We start from the raw sequence: 26,261 nt of genomic DNA on the forward strand, positions 1-26,261 counted from the left end.
GGGTGGGGGGGGGCGGGGTGGGCGGAAATCCAGGTGCCCACAGATCTTTTTGGCAGTTAACGCCATGATTACTGTGTAATTTTTGATTATTTTTTTAATTCATTTTGAATTTGCCATTTTTTTTATTTTCCTTGAAGGCTTCCATAGTTGCATTCTGTGATGGAGAACAGTGTTCCTATTCTCCTGTTATTCAGTAATGCATGTTCTTTTCCATCATACTCCCTTTTATATGTTTGCCTTTTTAAGGTTAAAGAAAAGCCTAATCTATGTTTCAGAATTTTTTTCCATGATCTATGACTTTCTCTTCTACTGAAATCACCCTTTCTTCCAACTCTGCTAAGTCCTCCATGAGATGAGACAACTGCTATTACATTGTGTAGTCCTGAAGGAGGACATCACAGTTCCATGTTTTTGACTGTTTATTGAAGACCTTTTGAAAATTTTAGAAGATTGTTAGCCAGTTCTCCTTTGTCTTCTGGTTTTTTTGAAATAATAAAAAATCCAAAGTGGTAATGAAATGTAATTATTTGTAGAAGTTGTGCCATATGATCATCTATGTGTGTTTATCAGTAATTATACTTTTCAACCAGTCATTTTTTGATCTACAATTTCTATGTTCATTCTTCTGCTCCTGTATGTAGAAAGAATTTTTAAGATCACACTTGGACTTACTGTGGGATGCACAGCATAGAAAATAAATCGGGCAAATGTAGAAAGAAGCTGAGATGGAGAATATTTCGGCCACTGAATTTTTTTTGTAGTTCAGAGTTTTTCAGAATTCTTAAGTACATACATACTGCCTTTGGGCAACTGACTGGCCTTTAATACCTGAATTCTTCTGTCATTGCCACTGTTGACACTTGTGTCTGTGAATTAATCTCTATTCAGGAAAAAAAAAGCCCAGACAGTCCCCATAGTTATAACAAATGAACACCAACACTACCTCCCCCCCAACAAAACAAAATCAAACAAAAAAACCCACCCAAAACACCCAACACTTGAAGTAATTAATTTCTCTGCAATATGCTTATCTACTATAATTGTTTCTTCCCACAGCATATTTTTCAGGTTTTCTACTTCTAATACTAAATAATTTTTGTTCTACTACTTTTATATTCTTTCTTCATAATTTTTTTCACATTTCTTCTTTTGATAATTGCCTATTTGTGCTTACTTCATTAGGATTATAATTTAAATTTTTGAAGGATTTCTGGTGAACATAATGTCTCCAGTTCTGTAGACATCAGTTAACTACTAGTCTTCTGTTTTCCCTTTTATGTGATTTTTAAGTTAATGTACCTTTTGCACTTGTATATAGAAAACACTGTTTATGACAATTATTTTTCTCCTGAATTTTGATGATGCATGTCAGCTGTTAGACTTGTTTGGTTTGGGTTTTGGGGTTTTTTCCCCTCCTTGATATAATAGGAGAATACTGATTTTCCGTTCTGAGGATAAATTTTACTATGAGTCTGGAAGTTGTTGTGATGCAGTCTCCCACAGCTGGGTCATCTAAGTTAAACGCAATCTGTTTAGTTAAATGCAAACCTTTGCAAATAAGAAATATGGGATTAATTAGTCTATAATGGAGCTGTCATAATGAACATTTGTCATGATGAAATATTACTAGTACAGATCAAGATAGTGCAAGTACAGATCTAGATTGTATCTCTAATTAAAAAAACAAAACAAAACAAACCCCAACAACCCCCCCCAAAACCAAACACCAAACAAAGCCACACCAAAACCATGTTACTATAAAGCAAACAGCTGTTTGTTAAACAAAACATTATGCTGAGATCTGAGATTTGATAAAATGCAGGCAAAAGTTTGACTTCTTGCCTTACTTTCAAATTATTCAACAACTTCTGTTTCAAGCTTGTTGGTATTACAGGCGTTTGTTTTTTGTACTTGGAAGCTTTCAGTAAATAAAGTTGTCATATACTTTTCTCCTCTAAGTGATGTCATGTACATAGCTACTTATAAAAGTGTTAAAGAAGTGGAGTTGTGATTTCCTCTGGAGAGGAAAAAAACTAAAAATGGAAAACTGAAATTTTGGAAAAGATGCTCTGTAACAAAACTAAAGCATCCTCAGAAAAAAACACTGGATAATCTGAATTATGCTTGGTATACTTTTATTTTAACTGACTTCTGACTTCAAACTGACTACTTGAAATAAGGAAGTTGATTTGAGTAAGTAGAATGCAGGGTCTTAATTGTTCTGTAACACTTCCATTATACTGAATAATGAGCTCATGCATCTGCACATAATTGTTTGTTGATTTGACTGTAGACCTCAGTGGTCTTTATCGATACCCATTTTAATTTAGGATGAAGTTTTAACTGGTAGCAGGCTGCTGAAAATTATTTTCATACACCTTAATGAAAATTTATTGGGTTTTGAGTGGTTTTAATTATATTCAGACAAACAAGTCTTCAAACATGTCCTGTCTTTTAGAGTCAGCATGTCTTTTCTGAATGTATTGTCTAATAAAACTGTTTATATTTGCAGAGCATGGTGAATATGATCCTCAAACTGTAAGACCAGGAAGCAGATACAGTCATGTGCAGGAAGTACAGGAGCGACTGAATTTCTTACGGTTAGTTTTAACTTGATCATTTGTTTAACTTCTGTAAGAATATTTTAAAGAAAAAAAAAAAAGACCACCTTGGTATCTCTTTCTCTTATCTAGCTTTAAGTTGGTGTGTTACCTTCTTTCAAAACTCAGATGCAAAAATACACGAATGTAGTTGATTTAGTTTGTGGTTTGGTTTTGTTTTTTTTTGCCAGAGGGCTTCTATGCTAGTATGGGAATATTCAAATAAAGTTTATTAGGATCTTTGCAGTCCAAGGCTCTGATTCTGCACTAAGATTTGTATGGGCTTTTTCTGTCTGTGTACAGAACCCTACTGACTTGCATACAGTGTGCATATGGATACAGTTGCATACATATTGGAGTAACTTAGCTGAAAATTTAAAATATTCCATGTAGGTATATGTCCATGTGTCCTTCTTTGTTGTACCACACTAGATTTAAATCCATGATCATAAAACTGACATACGCTTTTGTCAGACACTGATGTTAGGTTGTCAGCAACTGAGCCTTAGAAAGAGGTTGGAATAAAAAAATTATTTGGATGACTTTTGACCAGCTGCTGTTTGAGTAAAATAAGAAAAAGGATCTCTGCTCATCACAGAGCTGCAGTATGTTGATGGTTTTTAGGCTATGTCTCTCTCAGCTTTTTCTTACTTGGTGTTAACCTTCTTTTAGACAAGTAAAAATACATGAACTGTCAAACTGTCAAGTTCTGAAGTATTTTTTTACATGTTTTCTAAGGGAGATTTTTACTTTTTAAAATTTTACCAAGAATTTTTATTAATGAAACTGCAGTGTTAAACAACTGTTTAATGACTTTATACAATAGCGTATGGATAGCAGACTTAATTTATCACTCCTGCATGTTAAAAATTGTAACTTCCTTAAATTTAAGTTCACTAGTTGTTAATGTAAAGGAATTTATGAAGTCCCATGGCTGTCAAATGTAGGGTATGTAGGTAGCAATTTCTGAAAAGCAATACCATAACTTAGTCCCTGACTTCTTTTACATAGAAAGGATTTTGAATCAGAAAAATTATTCTGAAGAACTTTGAATATCATTTGTTCTTCCTGAAATATTCTCAGTGTTAGCTCTCAGAATTGAAGTTCTTAATAATTTAACACAAATGAAAAACTTACGTAAAGAAAAGAAATAATTTCACTTCATTGACTTCTGCTTCTGGCTCTACTCCATAGAATTGATACCTTATTTTGTGATTTTGCTAAAGTTAGTGCTAAAGCATAGTGAATGATTGCAGAAGTAATTTCATCTCTTACGTTGTGACCTGACTTTTAAATTAAAGAGTTTACATCAGGAGATGTGCATTTGTTTGTATATAATTTGTAAACAATGCTTGGTATTTTTGTCTAAAACATTTGTTGCCAAATTTTATTCCTGTTTTGTTTGGACTATAAGGTCTTGATCTGTTCAAACTTACTAAGAAATCATGGGGCTAATTATGAGTGGACTGATGATGTTTTCAGGGTCATATGATATATAAATGTATAATATGCATATTTACCTTTTTGCCTGTACTTGTTACTGAATTGTAACTTCAGATGTGTTAGACAGTGCTGTTAATTGTCTTTTTGTTTTGCTCAAGATTTTTATTGAAGGATGGTCAGCTGTGGCTCTGTGCCCCTCAGGCGAAGCAAATATGGAAGTGTTTAGCTGAAAATGCGGTTTATCTTTGTGATCGTGAAGCCTGTTTTAAATGGTATTCCAAACTAATGGGGGATGAACCAGACTTAGACCCTGACATTAATAAGGACTTCTTTGAAAATAATGTGCTTCAGCTGGATCCTTCCCTATTAACAGAAAATGGAATGAAATGTTTTGAACGTTTCTTCAAAGCTGTGAACTGTCGAGAAGGAAAGCTAGTAGCAAAGAGACGAGCCTATATGATGGATGATCTGGAATTAATAGGATTAGACTACCTTTGGAGGGTGAGTTAATTGGAGGAAACATCTGAAAGGTTAACTGCTAAGTCTTTCTCAGTCTCTTTTTATATTTTTAGGAACGTGTAATTTATTAGTTGTAGACTGAAATGACAAAAAGCTACTTTTTCAAACTAAGTGCATGGATATTGACTCCACTGTCTTCCCAGCAAGTATGCAAGTTGGTAACTTTGCAGACTGATGTTTAATGGAAAGTTATTTGAAACGTCAAGTATATTTATATATTCACATGACATTAAAAATTTGCCTGTACTGTTGAAGAAGAAAGGATCATTTCAGGTGAATTATCTGTAGGTTTCTCTCTCTCTCACACGCACGTTAGAATGAAACTTTGTTTTGTGCACTTCATAAGCTAGTTCATGTCATTCATTCTAGTATGGTAAACTGAAGTTGTTCTAGATTAGACCAAGTGATCACTGGTTTGATTTATATCCACAACCTTTTGCCTAAACATGGTTATAGCTTTTCAAAAGGAAGACTGTAGCTTTCTGAAGCTTGCCGAGTCTATTGGTGACAAACATCAGTATCTAATTTGCTGCTTAATTTTTTCAGAGTATTTCTAGTTTTCAAGAGCTGCATTAGAACCCACAGTAGCGCACTGTGGCATGATTATCGTAGCTGTGTTTTGTAAAATGTGCCATATATAAAGCAGCAGTCTTTAGTAATTTTGGTTGTGGCTTGTTGAAGGGTTAGGTATTTTAATCATGGTGATAATAGTTAAAAACAAAGTAGATCACAATTTTTATACAAATAAGTTTTCACACAGTGTTTGTGTACAAAGTGCCCACATAATGCTAGCATGTTTTAGTTGTGGGAATCAACTTACTTGGATCTGCCCTGCCGTATGGCAGCATGACAGAACTCATGAAGCTTCAGCTCAGTATCCTTCAGGGGTTGTCTGTAAGGGCTGCTTTCAGGCCTGGTGTGTAGTAATTAAAATTTCGGTTATCAGGTTAGGAACAGAACTCATTTGCCTGTCCCCCTTCCACCCACTCACAGCCATTTAAATACTTTAAAATTCTGTTTTTAAATCTTTGTTGATGTAGATTTTTTAAGCATCTGAAAAAACATTTGTCTTGTTCTGTGAAACTAGTGAAAATGGAAATGTAATGCAAAGATGAATATATAAACACTACTTTTGTTTATAAAGCATAGGCTTTTTTGCTAACTCTGAACTCCTTTAAACTAGTTAATTCTTAATTTTGACTCTTATATAGTTAATTTCAGTGTAAGTTATATTGATAGTATTTTCTAACTAAGCATTTTAGTCACTTTCACCTCATAAAATAATTAGGCATACTATTGTGTCAAGTTATTTATGTAGTCTTTTTGTTTTTAAATTTTATACCGGACAGTTTTAAGATGTTCTAATGCCTTTTTTTTTATTATGCTAGGTTGTGATTCAGGGAAATGATGACATCGCAAACAGAGCAATAGATCTTCTTAAAGAGATCTACACTAATCTTGGCCCAAGGTTACAAGTTAATCAGGTAAAAAAAACAAGTGACAAGAAAACTGGAATATAATAGGATAGAAAAACAGTCATAAAATTCAATTTTGTGATATTTTTATATTTGAAAACTTTGAAAAAAGAGCATAGTTTTCATGTTTTGGAGAGTATGTTCCTGAGTCCAGCCATCGGGTTCTGGTCAGATGCACAGTTGATTTTTTTCTGATATTTGCAGACTGAACTCTGATAAATTTTTCATGTTAAATTGATCTGTCGTATTTGCTCTTTCTACTCAGAAAACAGTTCATATCATGTACTTAAGTAAGCCTTTTGTTGAGCTTCCAATCGTGGTACTTGTGCTAGTATGTTCACTGGATGGGTCTGTTGAGTGTTGTCACAAGCTAATCTGATCTTTTTTTATGTCATGTCCCTTACAAAGGGTCACAGTTTCCATATAATGGTCAAGCTGAGCTCTAGCAAATCAGGTATTATCTCCCTACGTTAATATTTGCTGGGAGCTGCGTTTCAGTGGACAGAGAGAAGAGATAATGAGTTTCTGAAAGGTCAGAGGAAGTGAACTGTTGGGAGTTCACAAATTTGGGGGGGAATATTGTCCTCCAGACAATCTCCAATTGGTAGTTTGCCAGCTGTATTTCTTGAAACTCCAATTTTCATACTTGTCCTCAAAAACACTTTTATAGGCTTCAGAGCTGCTTGTCTGCTAGATAGAGCACAGCTCCTCTAGGTAATGCATTTACAGCCGTTCAAGCTGTATCTTACAGATGGGCTGTATGCTTCTTGCTTGCTGTAGGTCTGGGCTTACTGAGCATGTGTAGATCTGTCCAGCTGCACATGGTTAGATCTGACACTTCCAGGAACTGTTGGATTTACTTAAGATGCACACAAATATTTTGTTTCAGTGTGCTGGTAGCTCCTCTGCTCCTGAGCTGCCTCTAAGAAAAGTGGCTACTGGACTGTGGTTTACTGCCATAGCTATGACTGTTAATGTTTCTATTGCAGACTACTACCTGGAGACACTGCAAACTTTTTACAGTGGTACTATAGGTTATATGTCAGTCTAGGTCAAGAGCAAGGAGATGTTAGATATCAGGCAGGAGGAAGAGATTTGCTGCAGCTGCCACTATACTGAATCTAGTTTAAAATCCATTTCTGAGTTTATGCAGGAAAAGAGTGTGTATCTGGAACTGGTTTATGTGTTTTGGGGGGGTGGGGGTAGTTGTTCTGGTGGTCTGTAAATGTTCTGTCTTCACTCTTAGTGTAAAGCAAGTTAACCTGTACTAGATTGTTAGCTAGAGATTCTTGTAACATAGTCTGAGGAAATGAATAAAAGAAAGTCCAATTTAGTGTTCTCTGTGCAAACTTTCACTTATTTAAGCGCAAGTTTGCACTGTACAGTTGCAACTACTGATGACTTGCAAGATTTTTGAAGTGCACACTAAATTAGAGCTATTTGTCAATGGGAGTTTATTCTAAAGTGGAATAAAACAGCTTTGTAGAGTAACTTACCTGGTTTTGTTTTGCCTTTTTTTGGTTGTGGGTTTTTTTTTTGTTTTGTTTTGGGTTTTGTTTTTACTTATACCATTGGATTATCCTGCTGAAAAGATGGTTTTTACTATTTCTTGTAATTGCACCAATTTCTTGATGTAATTAGGTAGTGATTCATGAAGACTTCATTCAGTCCTGTTTTGATCGTCTGAAAGCCTCCTATGATACATTATGTGTGTTGGATGGAGATAAAGACAGTATCAATTGTGCAAGACAGGAAGCAATACGAATGGTGAGAGTGTTGACTGTTTTAAGAGAGTATATAAATGAATGTGACAGTGATTACCACGAAGAGAGAACTATTCTACCTATGTCAAGGTATGTGTGAAAATGCACGACTGTGATTTTGATTTGTTAGCTAAAATACTACAAATATCTTTTTGCTATTTACATTCTAAAGGGTTTCTATTCAGGGAATCTATTTATAGAGTTTCCAAATTCCATTTTCTTCGCTAATACATGAAACTGATCTGTAGCAAAAAAATAAAAAAAAAAAAAATTGAAAGATCAGGCAAATACAGGCATATATGAAAGGGACAGCAAACCTGAGAATAAACTCGTTTCTGGTGTTTTGTTCTGTAACTAGCACAGCATACCCTGTGGCTAGATTGTTTTGGATGTATTTCACTTTTTCAGATAATTCTTTAAAAGCAGTACTGTTCTTTAAGTTAGCGTGGGCAAAGCTGCTCTGTTTTTCATAGTCCTGCCATACAAAACCCATGTTGTTAATGTATATCTTCATCTTCCAGAGTTGTTTACAGAGATGCTAATCTTACTTTGCAAGCTTAAATTTTGGGTTATCTCTAAGTGAGATATTCTGTATAAATTCCTCGTAAAAAGGGGAAGAAGTTAACAGCACTTTGAAGTGTATTTATTTTCTATATACCTTCATTATTCCTATACTTGTCTTTGAGTAAAAACTTAGCTTAAATCCTAGCTGCTCCTTCTTTAACTCTGGCACAAAGAAAAAGGAAATACTTAAATCCAATGTTGTGTAGATATTTTCACAAACAAAATACTTTATTTCCTGAGAGGAAAGCAGAACAGAAAACTGTTTAAATGTTCTAGTGTTAGTGGCTGCTTTCTGTGGGAAGAAAGTCTCAAAAATACATAAGAAATACACTGAGATTGCTATGGATTTATGATGCAGCTAACATATTTTTAGGCATGGTTGTGGTTTTGTCCCCTTATTTTAAATGCCCTTTTTGTCAAGAAAATCGAAGAGGTTGCTGTTTCTTTGTGATGCGTCAGTAATTTGCAGTGCTCCTACAGCATTTTTACTGTATATATTGATTGCTTAGTCCTAATAAGTTCTCTTGTTGGTTGTGGGTGCATCTTTTATATATGGGCTGCTTATTTGATTAGACTAATTTTTTCACAGGTCTTGTTGGCAAGGAGATTTTGTGAGGAATTTTTGCCTTCCTTTGTTGCGTGGGATTAGTTTGTTGGGCTTATCTGGGCACATGTTTCCTAATGACTTCCCTGCCGTTGTGCAAAGTGTGATCACTGCTAGTGTGAAAATGCTGCTTCTTTTTTTTGGACCTCTTTAAATTTTTTTTTTTTAAAAGCATTCTGATTTTTAAAATTGGAATTCTAATATAAAACTTTTAACAGCTTTTGACAGAAGGCATTAAGACTTGGTGACCTGATGGCTTTTTCTGATCTTGGTGTATTTAAAACTGAGTTGTTTTGTTAAAGAGCAAAACACAGTTGCCAGTCTGATTGAACTTTATTTGCACATTTTGATAAGGAAATTACAAGCCAGAGAAAAGATCTAGAACTTCCTAACAGACTTTTTAAAATTCTGTCAATGTTCCTAACCTGACTGTAAAGTTGACCATATGTTTAATGCACTTGTGCAGAGTGTGGCTTCTTGAAAGTTTCTGTGTACGTTATGTTTGCATAATTGCTGGGACTTTCACATAATCTCATGCTGGAGTATATCACCATGTGTAAAGATTTGATGTTGAAATATCTGCAACACAAAATACAGCAGAAAAAATAATTTATTTCCTGAGGGCAAAAATAACTTTATCTGGTTGGTTTATTTTCAGAGCTTTCCGTGGTAAACATATCACACTGGTAGTTCGTTTTCCAAACCAAGGCCGGCAGGTGGAAGATTTGGATATTTGGTCTCATACAAACGACACAATTGGCCAAGTACGGCGTTGTATTCTCAATCGTATTAAAGCCAATAGTGCTCACACAAAAGTAGAACTGTTCATTGGTGGTGAGCTGGTGGACCCTGCAGATGATAGAAAGTTAATTGGGCAGTTGAATCTCAAAGATAAAACGGTAAGTGTTGCAAATTGATTATTTATGTCAATTCAGATGTCGCTTCCCTTTTGTAAATGCTTGAAGAATACCATGCATAGGATCGCTTACTCTTGTGAGATAGTTCCATTCCTCCTCCTTGTATTATGCCATTAACATTATATCAGATGCCTCTGTAGTAAAGAATCTTCATTTTTGCATAGTATTAAAACTATGATTGTGTTTTTCAGCTAATTACAGCTAAGCTTACACAGATAAATTCTAATATGCCCTCAAGTCCAGATAGTTCTTCTGACTCTTCAACTGGTTCTCCGGGCAACCATGGCAATCACTACAGCGATGGTCCAAATCCAGAAGTTGAAAGCTGTTTGCCTGGAGTGGTAAGCATATTCTGAAATGAACAGTTTAAAAGCATTTTTTCCCCTATACTTTGTCTTTAAATAATGAGTTTTATGGGATTTTTTTTATTTGCTTACTTTAAGATCATGTCACTGCATCCTCGATACATCTCTTTTCTTTGGCAAGTTGCAGATTTGGGCAGTAGCCTAAATATGCCACCTCTTAGAGATGGAGCACGTGTTCTTATGAAGCTCATGCCACCAGGTAAATCTTAATTTTATCCTGTTTTATCTTGTAATCCCCTGTATAATAATTTCTTGCCTGTTATATAAAAATGAGGATCGGAGAGTATTTTCCATTTTCTGGTATTTTTTTGATACTGTAATTCATGACTGTTATCCTAATTAGAATTGTAAATACATTTCCCAAATAGTTATTTCTTGTCTGTCATGCAAAGTTGCTTACTTTGCAGTTGGTACTGGGGTTCAGTGCCACAGTGCAGTTCAGTGCAATGAAGATGGGGAGAAGCATTGTATTTTTGACGTGGTTTTGTAGAACTGCTTTAACAGGATCACTTTTCTACTGACAGAAATAATCATTGCAGAACACTTCATAGCCTGATCTTGTCTGTCAGTTACATTTTTTGCAACTTTTCTGATAGACTTAAAATTTTTCAGTTTTATAATTGTAAATACTACTGGCTTGTTCTGGTGTAATTTTGTTACAAAATGTTTATAAGTTGTGGTTTTATTGCAGATAACACTACGGTTGAGAAATTAAGAGCTATTTGTTTGGATCATGCAAAGCTTGGGGAAAGCAGCCTTAGTCCATCCCTTGATTCACTATTCTTTGGTCCTTCTGCCTCACAAGTGCTGTATCTAACAGAGGTTTGTGATGCTTTGCCTGTTCTTTAAAAATCCTCAACTCTCTCTTTAGCAATCCTTTCTGTAACGTTATGGAAGCCTAAGATCAAATTCTGGTTTGAAATTAATAATTGAAAATACTTAACAATTTACTTGGAATAAGCTGGTGAATGGCCAATGCTGTCAAAGCATTGCTTAAGTGGTATTCCAACATAGTCTCATGTTCAATCATGTATATTCAAGCTAGTGCATTTCTGTTAGTTAATTCTGTATTTTGTTCTACAGGTAGTTTATGCCTTGTTAATGCCTGCCAGTGCACCTCTGGGAGAAGATGCCAGTGACTTCCAATACAACTTCTTAAAAAGTGGTGGTTTGCCTCTTGTATTGAGCATGCTGACTAGAAATAACTTCCTGCCAAATGCAGATATGGAAACTCGAAGGGGTGCCTACCTTAATGCTCTAAAAATAGCCAAATTATTGCTAACAGCAATTGGATATGGCCATGTTCGAGCTGTGGCAGAAGCTTGTCAGCCAGTTGTGGAAGGCACAAGTACAATTTCACCGGTAATATAAATCTTCCTTGCTGCAAATAGCAATGTACTCTGGTTTTTATGTTGTCTGCAGCAGTATCTATCTACTCTCCATTGACAATCTCTCTGAGTGAGTTGCATGTCAAGAACTCACAGTACTTCCAGATAATGTTGTCTAATGATTTTAAAAAAAGAGATCAACTTACTAAACAAATCCTGTTTCTTTCTGACTGTAGAAAAGTTAGGTGTGAGATCCACTTGCTCTATGTATGATTTTCAATGGTTGGCATGATTGTCAGTACAGGTAACTTTCCATTTTCAAATACATCTATCCCATAAATGCAAATTCTGATTCTTTTGGGCTGTTGAATCTATTGAAGGATGTGCCTCTGAATTTCTTGAATCTCCTGTTTATGATTAGAGCATACAACAACAGAACTGATGTTGAGCCATGCCTTTTTCTACACAAAAATAAGCCCTTGGCTTGTTAGATTCGTAATTTTGTCCGTTGCTTGTAGAAAATTCTTGCAGAGAATAGCTAGGTATATTGCAAAGTTACATGTTGATAGTTGAAAGGTGTCCTACCCTGAGATTTCTCGGAGTTGGAAAAAGACAGTGTAACACAGGTGTTCTGAACTGTGATCTCACGTGTCCATAGTAGTAGATTTTATGCATGTTCAGTATGGCCAGTTAGTTTTTCTACATCTGGACAAATAGGTTGTGGGTCAAGATTTTCATTTTTGCCCTCTTACTGTAGGTGTACAGCATAGAGCCTAAGAATTAAAATTTGCTGCTATCCTTGGACACTTGCTTCCAGGTGTTCCAGCTGGGTTTTTTTAATTTTCTTTGTGAGGTTCCATCCTGAATAGTTGCTAGAGCTATCAGCCTATACTCAATAATATATAGAGGGCCCCACTTCAGGGCACTTTCTTCCAGGATATTTACTAAGATCCATCTCTGAAGCAAAGTAGTACATTCCCCTTAAGTCTGAAAAATAAATACCTGTTTTGGTTAGCTGCATCTGTTGGAAGATGCCAAATTCATTCTTTGTCAAGGAAATCAAAACTCTTGGTGATTACAAAGAGGTGAAGATCCCTTTTCATGTCTTATGTTAGAATATAATAGAAACATCTTAAAGCAAACGTTTGCCACCCTATCCTTTGCCTATTTAAAATGAATAAATTTTACTGCCCTATTTTCTTATGACAAGTATTCAAAAGGCCATTTGGAACACAGAGAACAGTGGTTGAGTCTTGAAGTACTGTTTGAAACAGATTTATGCTGACCACTTAGGAGGTGGTAATGTTTGTCCATGACTGCTGACATTCACCATTTAGTGTTGCAAACATCTAACTTTATTAACTGATTTGTTGGAAAAAACACAGTTATTCTTGCTGTCATTGTGGTCTTGATACTTTTTATTGTTGCAGCACCAATAAGCTTACACCTTGGGATGGAGGTGAGATTTGTAAATACCTTTCATCTGTCTTATCTAAAGCACAAGTACCATAGCATAACTGTCTGTCTTGGCTTTCCATCAGTACTTAAGAGAATGAGGTAACCAAGATTATGTGTCTGCAGTCTTCCAGTTACTGGTCTGCTGCTGTCACTAGGACCTTTTACATTTTTATTTTCTTCCCTTGCTTTCATAGAAAGTTGAATCAATAATGTTGTTAAACATAGTATTCTGGTACATAGATCCTGATTTGCCTCCGTATATATTGTGTTTGATCATACAGCCTGTTTCCAATAGCTAATTGTCTGTGTAAGCTGTTAGTCTTCAGTGGGAGTTCTGTAATTTTGCTCCCTGAGTCAAGTGTCTTAGTGAAGCTGACAAAGCAAAGGGATATGACTAGCACCAGGTGTTGCAGAACAACTTCACAGTGTGTCTTTTGAGCAGCATTTGAGCCAAGTTTTTTTGATTAAATGGTACTGGAAAATGAAGAAACTTTTTGTACAAGAAGTTTTTACCTTGTAACCACAGCACACAGTCTATTCAAGCAAGTATGTCTATGAGCAGTAAACAACCATTTCAGATTTGAACTGTCGAAACTATGAAGCTCTGTCAGCCCAAGGAGAAGGAACTCTGCTCAGATCAATACAGAAAAGATCAAAACTTGTCTTGCTGCCATTTCTGTTGTGAAAGTATGATAAAGAACAGGAGAGAGAATTCAGAACAGCATTCTTCAATAGTGGTCTAAATCAAATGTTTAACATGTACTTAACTATAATGAACACTGCAGCCATGCTCTGTGTGGACACTATTAGCTAATTCAGAGGGATATCCATTGCTTTAGCAAACCCTTTCTTTCCTACATCAACAGAAAGGGAAGGAGGCGTTGTAATTCTAAATACTCCGTTCACTTGAAATAATCTGATCAATAAACAAACCCCCAAACGGAAGTAGTTTTGAGCAAGTGCCTCTCCTCTTAACTACTTGTATGATCATACACTGTAGCATACAGTGTCTTCAGATGTGATGGTATCTATTTGAAAATGTGGGGGCTTATTTTTCTTGGTGTTTGCAGTTTCTGTAAGTAGTTTTCCTTCCAAGTTCTTACCTACTTCTACCATACCTTTCCAGGTGACTTTAGATTTTCATATCTTCTTCTTCTCTTTTTTCCATGTAAAAATAAGTGTAAGAAATACTTTCTTACAGATAAACCAGGCTACACATGACCAAGCAGTGGTGCTACAAAATGCCCTACAAAACATTCCTAATCCAACTTCAGAATGCATGCTAAGAAATGTAGCAATACGTCTTGCACAACAAATATCTGATGAGGTTAGTGAATTCCTTTCTGTCACCTTTTTTTCCTGTTGGTTTGTGTTTTGGTTTTTTTAAATCTTTAAATTTATTGCTTTGCAAGACATGGATTTTCCTTCTAAAATGTCATGGAACATTATCTAAAATATTCATATGGTTCATAACCTGTTAACTAATTAAGTATGCAATTGATTGTTTCCGTATGCAATTATGAAATTAAGTGTCTAATAGCATGAAGAGGCTTAAGTGAACTAGGCAGGTTCTGTACAAGCTCTTTAATGGATTTTGAATGTTGTTACACTTGGATCAGAACTTCAGGAATTTGACATAATAGATTTAAAGAAGTTAATGGGTATTTTGAAAACATTTTTGTGATACTTTCTTTTTTTGGTCTTTTATGTTTTGTTTTTTGAGTAACATTCTCTTCCTGAAGAGAAACACAGAAAAGGGGAGGGAGTTTTTAAAATTTGAGCATGATTTTTAAATCCTGAAAGATAAGTCTCAAAGTCTTGCCAGTGTATCTTTATATATTGAAAATGCATTAACGATACAAGTGAGAAATTGGATGTTGGAGCTTGGTAGGGTTAAACAATGTGCCTTGCAAATCTAAGTCTTACCTGTATAGTATGACCAAACATCATTTGGATTTGGAATTATGAGTCATGTACATTAGTGAATTCTCCTGAATTCAGCAGAAGCTAAAATTGGAACTACTGCAACTTCCTCTTCCATGGTGAATTGGGATCCCTCAGTTTCCAGTGTGGTAGCAGTGAATATTGGTTTTCTGTACTGTATAGGATCCCTGCAAAGCTATCTCCAAACATTTCTGAGCTATCTAAATAAAAGTAGTCTCGTGTTATCATCTTAATGTTGAAGAATACACTAGTTCTTCTGAACAAAGAGCTGTGTCTAAAGAAAGCACAATGTACTAGACTGGAAGACTGAACCATCTGCCTTCCATTAGTGGTGGTGTTGCATCCATAGGTGATGGTATGTGTAAAATTAGCCACTTGAACTCTGATTTAATTAAATTCCTTCCACAGAAGAAATATCTTTTGAGGTGAGTTATGAAGAAAGGTTTTTAATTGTGCCATTGTCCTTTTTGGAGGATTTCTAATAATATTTTTTTCTTTCACCAGGCATATCAAAGCAAACAAAATCTGAATTTCTTTAACAGTATTGCTGTTAAAGTATTGTCTATAATTTTCTGAAATTATGAAAACTGCTGTAGATCTAAATTTCATATGTATTGTAGTTTGCCTTTGAAAGATTTTTTTTTTCTTTTAATGTTTTGATGGTCAAAGACTCTTTTCACATGACCTCACAATTTAAGAAAAATATAAATCTGATGTGGTTTTCATAGGCCAGACAGAAGACTACAGCATGGAAAGAAATCTTTCACCTTTCAAAAAAATTTTGATACTTCAGGATTTTAAAACTACAATGAGATTAAAAAAAAAAAAAAGATGTTTTTCTGTATGACAATTTTTTCTTGTGGTGCTGTTACTGTAAGGTTGCTTTGCTTGTGACAAAAGTGAAATACCTATTATTTTTCTTGTAATTATTGTTAAGGTCTATATCAGTAGCAAGAATGCACATTGTTCAGCTTTCCTGATGCAGCTAGCTTATTAGTTAAGCTGCTTAAAGTCTCCTTTTTTTATTAAGTCTGAGCATTAGAAAAATGAAATTTGAAATTTTTGAGAACTTTCTGCCATCTACTTTTAAAGATTGCCTATTTTTTTGGACAGTTCTACTTTGAATGTAGACTCCAGAGAGGTTCAGGGTTTTTTTGAAAGTTGATGCAAACTGTAAATAATGGCAGTTGTAGTATATTTTGTAACGTATGTATATCAGTAGAAATTATTGGATGTTAACTCAGTTCATGCCCAAAATACTGAAGAGTGATTCTGCGTTCATAAGATTATATGATTCATAAGATACATGATCTATGTTCTTATTAATTTTAAACCCTTTATATATTAATCACATACTTGATAAGCATTAGTTTGTCTAGCTAACTATCAGCTAGCACAACAAATAATCATGGCGGGGACAAACCCTAAAGTAACTTCAGCCTCTTATATTACTTAAGAGGCTAGCTGCCTTCGAGATGCATGCTTAGTGGTTTGTTGTTTTTTTTCCCCAAAATCAAGAATGTTTTAGCATTGAAGTTGGTAGTTTCTGCTAAATCTTACTCAGAATCAAATAGTTGCTGGTTATTTATCAAGAATGCTCACTTTCTTGTAATTCCTGGTACTTGTAGCATTATGATTTAAGATTCTGTAGTGCTATTTTCTATTAAAAAATGACATATTACGTAAGTGAAATACAAATGCTTTGCAAGATACATCTTTTTTTTTTTCTATTTAGGAAAAAATTCTTTGTTAAATTTTAAAATTTTAAACTTTCTATAAAATACATTTGTGAGAATTTAGAATCCATTGTAATATTTGCAACTGTGTTTTAATGTTGCTTTGGTTTATTTCTCTTCTTTTCAGGCTTCAAAATACATCCCTGATATCTGTGTTATTAGGGCAGTACAAAAAATTGTTTGGGCATCAGGTTGTGGGTCAGTTCAGCTGGTTTTCAGCTCGAATGAAGAAATTAGTAAAATCTATGAAAAGGTAAGAATTCCTAAGCAACTTCTTTTGTATATAACTGTTCCTTTATTTACAAAAGGGACAGTGTCAACCAGGTCAGGCTTAGAGTGTAACGAGCTTTTAGGTAGGTATCTTGGTGATTATGTATTTGGAGTCTAGTATACGTCAGTTGTCATACCAGAGTTTAATTTTCTATTTCACATTCCTTTTCTCATTAACTACTTAATTGTAACTTGAATCTGGTGTCAGTTCAAAAATGCACTAGTTCTGTAAGTTGCTGTAACATGTTTTAAGCCCAGTTAAATTCTGTATCTAAATAAGGAATAAGCATTTCTTGCTATGCTCGTTTTTGTCATCTTCAAACTGAAAAGGTCTATTCTACAGAAGTTGATTAAAAGCATATGTGCAGTCTAGAATGAGAAACAAGAGCTAATTGATCTGAAATTAGCACTGAAGCACTGGTAATTCTGTATGGCTTTTTTTCTTTTATTATGTAGATATGTAAAACATCTTCATGGTTTCATGTGTAGTTTACAAAAATAGTTTGGAGTTGGGCGTTACGTATTAGTATGTTATCACACACCTTGTGTTCAACGAATGTTGCTTACAGTTATAGGAAATAGTAACCTGTATTTTGGCAGTGATTTAAAAAAAATATTTTTTTGTTGTCTAAACATCTTCTCTTGTTCATCTTACAAAATCAAGTTTAGTACTCATCAATACATGCCTGAGAGTAAAAGGGAAAGGAAGTTGTAGGGAGGTTTTATTCTTAGTGTATTAGCTGTTGTGCTTAAATGATCAATTAGAGGAAGAATGCTTACTTCAGCAAAATGCAACACCTCTTGATTTAGCTTGTGTAGTGATATAATGGCATCTGCTTCTATTGCTAGGAGAATGACTTCTTCGAAATAAGTTGGGGGTTTTTTGGTTGGTGTTTTTTTGTTGTTGTTGTTGTTTTAGGTTTTTTGTTGTTTTTGAGGTGATAAACTTGTGTATAAAATGTGGTTTAGTTAGCATGACAGTCCAGGCACATGAAGATGTGCTCTTATCTATACATTAGATGTTTTAAGAGCGGTAGTGCACTAGAGAAAATACACCTAAAGGACAATATACCTCAGTGTACTTTCCTGATATTTTTGTGGGTGAAAATTGTACAGTTTTCTGTAAAAATACCTTCAAATAACTGAAGTTTTAAAATAGGTGAAATTTAAGCTGTGCATTATCAGTCATCCTTCACAGGTTTGGGGGGGGGGCAGGGTGTTTGTTTTTTGTTGGTGTTGTGTGTTTTTTTTATTAATTATTGATACTTACATGGACAGTTGTAATAAATGGCAGCTGCATTTGGTTTATGCTAGGCAAAAGGGAAATAAATATTGAAGGGAAAAATTGGAGACTAAAAAGAGGAAGAAATTGCAGAAGTGCTAAGAAGGAGGAATAAAGTACGCTTTGTTAAAATAACATTAAGAGAGGAAGGTGTCACAGAAATAGAGGAATGCTATGCAAGAAAAGACACACTCTTAATTTAAGAGAATTGCGTTTGGTTATACAAGAGAGGAAGTAACTCCTATGGTAGTTTTATAAAGATTGAATATACTAGTGACTGGCAAACACTGGCTTAGAGAAAAAAGTATTTTAAGAAAAATGCTTCCTGTTTTCTTAGTTGACCACTAAATATTAGATTCTCAACTCATAGGTTATAGGAGCATTTTGCTAAGTCTGTGAGGTAGAGATTTGTCATTAAATGTTAGTTTAAGAACAAGAGCAGACTGATTTTTGCGGAATCAGGAATGACATGTCAGGATTCCTAAAAACATCAAAGGCAACTATGGTAAATGTATCTTTAAGAGGCACTTCAGAGTAGTCCCATCAAGTATGACTTCTGAAAGAATGTTTTGACCACTTAAAGAAGCTTCTGAACTTAACTAATGAATTCAATTAAACTTCAAAGTCAAGATAAATTATTTTGAGAGCATAACTTTTATGGAGTCTTTTCTGCCTCCTGCCTCAAAAAATTCTGGTATGGGAGTCCTCTCAGTGGTTGAAGAAGACTGTGTGCGACTTTCAGTGGTGTCAAACCATCATTTCCTTATTAGCTCAGAGAAGGCCCATATCCACCTGAAATACTGCAAGTATGCTGCTTGTACAGATCCGTCAGCTCTCGGTGCCTGAGTATAGGGAAGTATTTCATGGAGTGTAAAATGAACTTTGCCTTTCTACTAGATGCCGACAGCCATGCAGAAATAAATTTCTTTTCTAAACAGGGCTTTAGTGCAGAGTAGGTGCAGTCCTGAACTTGTTGAAAGCATTCTACTTTCACTTTCATATCTTGAGATGTGTCAGAATTACCACATCCTCCTGCTGCAGTGGTAGTGACTGCCTGTGATTTTTAGCTTTTGTGCAAAGACAAAATAGTGTCTGTTGCCAGACTGAGACATACTTTGCCCTCTTCTGCTGCTGTTCACAATTAGTTATCTTTTCTGCATTGTAATCCCTTTTTCTGCCTACTTAATCTTGATACCTTTCCATATATAAAACAAATACTTATTTTAAGCCTCTAGTTGATGTTGCTAACCTGCAACCATGATTACTGATGAATTAAGATTGAAACCTGCTCACATTCAGTTTTTTTAGAACTTCTTCAAGCTAATTAATTTTGGCTTAGATGAAGGAGAGGGCTTGCTTTTATTCTAAAAGTATTTATTTTGGAAAAATGTACCAAAATCAACTCACTTGATTCAAGTGTTTAATTGAAAGAGTAACCTATATACCAATTAGAAATATTATCCTTTCCTATTTCAAAAATCACCACAGCAACTACGTTTGAAATTTGGTTTAGCTGTTTCATGTTTCTGAAAAATAGTGAAGTGCTGAATAAATTCTAGCAGTATTGAGAAGCTTTTGGTTGAATAGGTTGTGCGTATCACAGCTTTATAAAAATGGACTTCTTGATGAATTATACAGCACTATAGCCTTTCTCTGTTTAAATAGTAACTGTTTCTAAAGCTTCAAACTCCAGGTTCTGAGTAGTAAAGAAAAACATCTTATTTAAAAAAATTGAAAAAATGCAAGCAAACAAAACCTAAATACAAACCAACAAACCCCCCCAACAATACTAACTCATGTAACTTTTGCCTACAAGCTTCCTATTTAACTTCTGGCTCCTTAAGTTCATGCTTGGAATCCTCCTTTGAGAAGCACAGTACTGGAAGTTCAGGTCATCCCGCACAGTGCTTTGAATCACATCTGAGCGGAGTGCATAAAATACTTGGCACTGATAATCACTTACCAACACAAACCACAAATTTGTATACTATTTAGCGTATATACCTTGGAGCCACTTGGGTTTCTTGGGATTTTTTTCTTTACCCACTTTGTGCTATCTTGTTTATTTTTACAGACAAATGCAGGAAATGAACCAGACATGGAAGATGAACAAGTTTGCTGTGAAGCATTGGAGGTGATGACCCTGTGTTTTGCTTTGATTCCAACGGCACTGGATGCGCTTAGTAAAGAAAAGGCATGGCAGACCTTTATCATTGATTTACTATTGCACTGTCACAGCAAGTAAGTTCTGATGGTTTTGTGTTGTGTTTTTTTTTTTTAATCACATATGTTATTTTACAAGTCAAAATGAATATAAAGCCTAAATGCAAAGCAGTGACTGCTTATTTAAGTGACTTTCCACCCTCCCCACCCCCCGTGGTTGTCTTAATTTATTGTTTAGTAATATAAATCTGTAATTTGGATATCTATCCTAAAGTGGTAGCCGTATCAGTCCCATCTGCTTTGTACTCGTAAGGAGGATATTGTCAAGCCAGATGGATGCCTGATAATGTGCTACTGATAGCTTTAGAACAACTTATTTAGAATAAAATAATAGGTACTTTATGTTTTTCAGAAATTATGTGAATACTTGCTACATTAGAATATATAAGTGACTTAGGTATAGAAGAACTTTCCTATACTTTTTCTGGTAAGTAAAGACAAGATACAGTACTAGCAGTTTGAGGAGAGGGGGAAATTAAGATTTAATCCTCTGGTTTTCTTGCATTGGAGTGGTACATTTGTGACTCTTCATGTGACTCGCATGTTTACATAGAGCTGTCACACCGAAGCTGTCACCTGGTGCAGTAGCAGTGTCTTGGAGGAACCGTTAGCACTGTTGGGGGACAGATGGACAGGGAAAACCAGCAGGAGCTGCCGAGAGCAATGTGGTTCAGTTGCTCTGCAGTCCTGCCATAGAGTTCAGGGATCTCTTGTTATCTCCAAGCTATTCCTACAGATCTCCTTAGACAGCATCTGCACAATACAGCATCTGTATGATGCGCGTCTTGTGACTTCTTTAGCCCATCTGAAATTACTATGTGAAGTATTGGGGTGTGTATTTTTGGAAGCCATCCAAGTGGAAAGTTTTTGTATGTTGTTATTAGTTACCAGTGCTTTGAACTGTTACTAAAGATTTAATTATGGTTTTGTAAGATATCTCTGCTGCTGTTTCATGAATATTTTAACTTTTCTTTGACAAAGGACAGAGATCAGAAATTAGTGAAGTTGTCTAAGCTTTTCAGTACATTTTAAATGGAGTCAGGTTATGGCGCACTCAGATGAATGGAGTCAGAATTTCAGCACCATGTTTTGGGCGTTTTTTTACTGTTCTAGATAAAACAGGTTTAAAAGTCTCATGTTCAGGAATATTCACCGTAAAAAAAAAAAAAGCATCAATAGTATCATCAGAGTATCTCTTTACAATGAAGTATTTGCACACATTGGTGAAACTGGAGTGTTACTATCAGAATCCCACAAGCTTTATTAGTTTGCAACCTGTGGTATAGAATGCTGAATTTTCAGCTTCACTGAAGCTTGTTATTATCACTTAAGTTACAGAAGTTTAACAAAACATGCTGACAAATGTATGTTGTAATTTTACACATTAAATGAAACAAGCTGTTTTTCACTATTTTTGGTAACTTTCAAGGCTGATAAGTAAGAAATCACTAAATTTTATTTTTAAAACTGTCAACAGTTGATACCAAGTTACTATTTTGACAGTAAGTGTATGTTGGCCACATGTCAAATTTGGAGTACCAGTACAGCTGAATAGCATGGGCAAGTGTCAGTGCTGCCCCATCCTTTGATTTTTGATGTGTGTCCGAAGATTTATCAGATTTATGGCTTTTTTACATGATTTTAAGTGTACAAATGCAAGTAATGGGTGATAATTTTTATAATAAATTTCACTGTAGTTATCTGACTTTCTGGCATTGTATTTGGAATTTAAGTGACATTTCTCAAGTGTTTTTACCAGCATTTGTTTATATTTCAGTTAGTGTTTGGTATAAATACTTGTTACCACTCTTTCAGTCTTTGAAAACTGCAAATGCTCTTTGGGAGGATTTTTCTGTTGTGTTCATATTTCCTTAAGGAAGTGAACTATTGGTTCACATCAGAAATGTCTAAATCTATAAGTCAGTTTAGTCTCTGAATTTCATTGTGCAGGTTCTATCCAACACAGCTTGTGATGGAGGTAGAATGTCTTTTTAGCAAAACCTACAGTCTTGATTTACAGATGGGAATATCTGTCATAGTTTTGCCAGTCTCTTCCAATGGTTACTCTTCTTGCTGATTTGAGCTTTGTTGACTGAATTTGAATCCTAGCTATTTCGTATTGTTATGCCTAGTGAATAGTTGACTACTGTACTTTTCTTCCTAAAATATTGGAAGAAACTAGATGTGTTCCCAAGCTGGGGCTTCTCATTTCACATGTTTTGTTGGCATGTCAGCCCAGGTCTGAACAGCAGTGGCTTAATTCCCAAGGTACATTAGCTTTTTGCCCTTTAAAAATAAGAGTAGTATTAATAGATGGGGTTTGTTTGGGTTTTTTTGTCAGAGGGGATAAAATTTTTAAGGGCTTCTCTTATCCAAGTGAACTGGTGCTCAGCTCCTTATCTCTGCTTTATTTCTCCACCTGATACCGTCAGTACAACAAGCTAACCATTGGGCTCTTTTCTCTCATATGCTTGTAAAACTTCCGATATATATGATAATCTCACTTAGAATGCCACTGTTCATTATTACATCATAGTTAGAATAGCATAAACATGAGTAGAAACGGAAGACTGCTTTGAAAATGAAGACGAAGTTGAACTAAGCTAAAAAAAGTTCCTCTTTTGAATTATTGTGGAAACAAGTTAGTATTTGCAGTGCAGAGAAAGCTTTGCAAATACCAGACAGAATTCTGAATATCCTTCCAGTTTCAACTATTGTTCTCTAATCTCCTACCCTCAATCAGAGAACAATGTGAGCAAAAATACGCATGTGAGAAAATGGTTTTGGTGCGCCATAAAAGACAAGGAAGATGATCAAGTTCAGATCTCACAAACATGATCTTTCTGGAAAAGATCAGATGGATTGGTGGGGTTTGTTTCTTTCAGGGGTTGAGAATGTATAGAACTTCTGCTGTTTCCTCATAGCATAACCATGCTACCTATAAATTGAGAAACAGAATGCAAAATGTTTAATACTAAATACTAGAGCAGTTCTTACTCTCCAGGGTAATTGATTTTATAGTGGTGACCCCTGAATACAAGACTGGCTTAGTCAACAGTATATAGCTGAACAGTTAGGCCTAAATGATCCTGGAACCCAGAAGTATTCCACTGATGGCTGCAAAGTGTTTAGTGGTCATACATATGTGGCCCAAATAAATAAAAATTCTTACTGCTTCTGTAAAGCAGTGGCACTTACACCCACTGAAGAGGCTGACTTCTGTTAACTAAACAGAAATCTGTATCCTGGAGCTATCAATAGGAGGTGATTCAGGTTGCCTGCCTTAACGGAGGTGTCTGGTCTCCAGCTGTTTCACCGGGTGCGTGTGAGTTCATCATGCAACTCGTGTCCTATCTGCTAGCTCTGTGCTGTTGTCATGGTGTCTAACATGGCACTAGATGCCTGCATTTAGGCAGCTGCTTCCCTTCCATGGTTCCTTAAGAGCTCTTAAATTGTTATAGCTTCACAAAAATATACTACTTGTGTTCAAATACTGCATAGTCCTTAGAGACATAACAGTGTGATGTATGTGTTTCCTTGGTCATGTTTCTCACTTCTGGAAAATAGCACCTTTATCTAATTCTTCCTTTAAGTGCATGAACCTAAGGAGTGTCTATGTGATGTGTCCCAAGCAGCTGAAGGGTTGCATCTTAAAATAAATTTCTGTGAGAACTTTTATGAAAATGTCAGCTCAGCGATCAGATCCCATAAAATGTCAGTTATTACTAAGAACAAAACAGTCTTCCTCCACCCCATGGTCTTCTGCAACTCAAAGAAATGCAGTAGAACTTGCAAAGATCAGAGAAGGGTGACAAGGGAGATCAAAGCTCTGAAATTACTTCCATCTGAGGAACAGCTGAATAGCTTGGGGCACTTCGTATTGGAGAGGAGATAAATGGTGGGAGGAGAATACCACAGAGACCTTTAAAATCAGAAATAGCAAAGAGAGAATAAATAGAGTGTTTCTTTGTGTAAGAACTTCTTGAGCATAACATTTAAGCAGTGTAAACCTTTGGTTTGGAAATAGTTTGAGGGGTTCTTTCATGAATTTGTCCAGTGAGGGCTATGAAATACTGCTTTTGGTAGTCTTCCTGAACCACAAATTGTTAGAAGCTGAGAGAATGTTCTGGAGAAGTGTCACTGCATGCTTCCCTCTTCTTCTGTACTTTCCTGGGTGTATACCAGAGACAGGGTGCTCAGCTAGGTGCATCTTCGTTCTGACCTCATGGTCATTCTTGTGTCTCTCTTTGAAGCACAGTTATTCACACATGAAAGAACTCTGAAGGAAACAGGATTCTTTCGTGTGCTTTCCACAGTGACCTCATGGGCAGAAAACAATGACAGCCACACCAAAAAGACACTGTAAAATTCAGTTTCTTGTATGTTGAGATACTTTCATAAAGCACAGCATTCATTTGTATTCTCCCCCACCCAAGCAGAGTTGTTTCTAACAGTTTTTACAAGATACAGTGCTTAGACAATTAATCTTACAACTTAAAAGAATAGGGTTTGCCTTAATTTTTTTTTTTTTTCCTTAAGCTTATCCATTCCCACATTATTCCAGTGGTTAGATTAAGTTCTTAGATGGAAAATTTCCTTTAATTCTTGCCACTTGAATTTTCAGGGGGTCATCTTTTGTCATTTCTTACTAATGATAAATTTTGATCACTTCATAGATGCTCAGCAAACTGCTGTGGTGATACATAAGAGCAGTTTTACTAGGGTGGTTCTACTTTGTCTTTCAGGCACAACTGGTGCTTGATTAGAAAAAAAAATTATTTAAGGTTGCAAATTGCTTGTTGTGTTATGCAATATTTGCTGGCAGTTGCAAAGGTTTAGTGGTTAGATGCTGATAAGTTTCTTTTTCTTTTACCTTTAAATATTTGATTTGTGGAACAGGTTTTGTAATAGTAATTCATGTGTCTAAAATTTCACTGCAAGGAGAAACAGTATAATGGGTAGTGAATAATTAAAGTATTCCCATTTCTTACATTATGTGCAGTTTTAGAAAATGGCATTAAGCAGATAAGCACAAATTTAATTTTTTTTTTTTTAATGTCCTGTTTGGATAGGGAGATTGAATTTAATGTTTCTATTAAATTATTTCCAGAACTGTTCGTCAGATGGCACAGGAGCAATTCTTTTTAATGGCTACCAGGTGTTGCATGGGACAGAGACCCCTCCTTTTCTTCATTACCCTGCTGTTTACTGTTCTAGGGGTAAGTTTTTAGTGGTAAAGGCTTCAGTACAATGTGAATTTCTGTAAAAAGTAGTAAGACAAAATATCTGCAAGAAAAGGCAAATTGCTATTAATAACGGTCACTAAAATATAGATTCCTTTTGACCTATAAGCAGGCAGCACAGTTGATTTCCATTTTGAGTTAGATGAGGAGGAAAGGGACTTTTTTGCATTTTCTGATAAGGACATGAACAATAAGCTTTAATATATGCGTTTGGTCTTCAGTGAATGCTAACCTTCAAGTAAAAATCATTAGCAGATTAGATAGATACCTACAGTTATTGCCTTCTTTTACTGGGCCTGCCAGGGCTTTTCAATTCTGCACGCTCATGGCTTTCTTGAATGTTTGATCACTTCACTGTTTGGTTCCCATTTAGGTATAGAAATTGCTACTAAAATAGTCCAGAAGTCATTCATTAAGAGCAAAATACAATTATAAACTTGTAAAGGGTTGAAAATTGCCTTACACTTCTTTTATTTCATATTTACTGCCAGTTTTAGGGAAAATACGTTAGCATTGTACTATAAGTA

At 35.3% G+C, this 26,261-nt stretch overlaps 1 protein-coding gene across 2 annotated transcripts in view; it reads left to right on the top strand.

Moving 5' to 3' along the window:
* Positions 1-26,261, top strand: part of USP9X (ubiquitin specific peptidase 9, X-linked) — a 102,518-nt gene that overhangs the window by 50,674 nt on the left and 25,583 nt on the right. For both annotated transcript variants that reach the window (XM_010571355.1, XM_010571356.1), the window contains exons 15-27: positions 2,513-2,600; positions 4,202-4,544; positions 5,951-6,046; positions 7,679-7,890; positions 9,627-9,867; positions 10,077-10,226; positions 10,329-10,449; positions 10,942-11,072; positions 11,334-11,612; positions 14,238-14,363; positions 16,844-16,969; positions 20,343-20,509; positions 25,602-25,710. In XM_010571355.1, the coding sequence (XP_010569657.1) occupies positions 2,513-2,600; positions 4,202-4,544; positions 5,951-6,046; positions 7,679-7,890; positions 9,627-9,867; positions 10,077-10,226; positions 10,329-10,449; positions 10,942-11,072; positions 11,334-11,612; positions 14,238-14,363; positions 16,844-16,969; positions 20,343-20,509; positions 25,602-25,710 (2,189 nt within the window). The remainder of the gene's footprint in view (positions 1-2,512; positions 2,601-4,201; positions 4,545-5,950; positions 6,047-7,678; positions 7,891-9,626; positions 9,868-10,076; positions 10,227-10,328; positions 10,450-10,941; positions 11,073-11,333; positions 11,613-14,237; positions 14,364-16,843; positions 16,970-20,342; positions 20,510-25,601; positions 25,711-26,261) is intronic.

Source organism: Haliaeetus leucocephalus, unplaced genomic scaffold (assembly GCF_000737465.1).
Source record: "Haliaeetus leucocephalus isolate CR32 unplaced genomic scaffold, Haliaeetus_leucocephalus-4.0 Scaffold317, whole genome shotgun sequence".
Classification (NCBI taxonomy): domain Eukaryota; kingdom Metazoa; phylum Chordata; class Aves; order Accipitriformes; family Accipitridae; genus Haliaeetus; species Haliaeetus leucocephalus.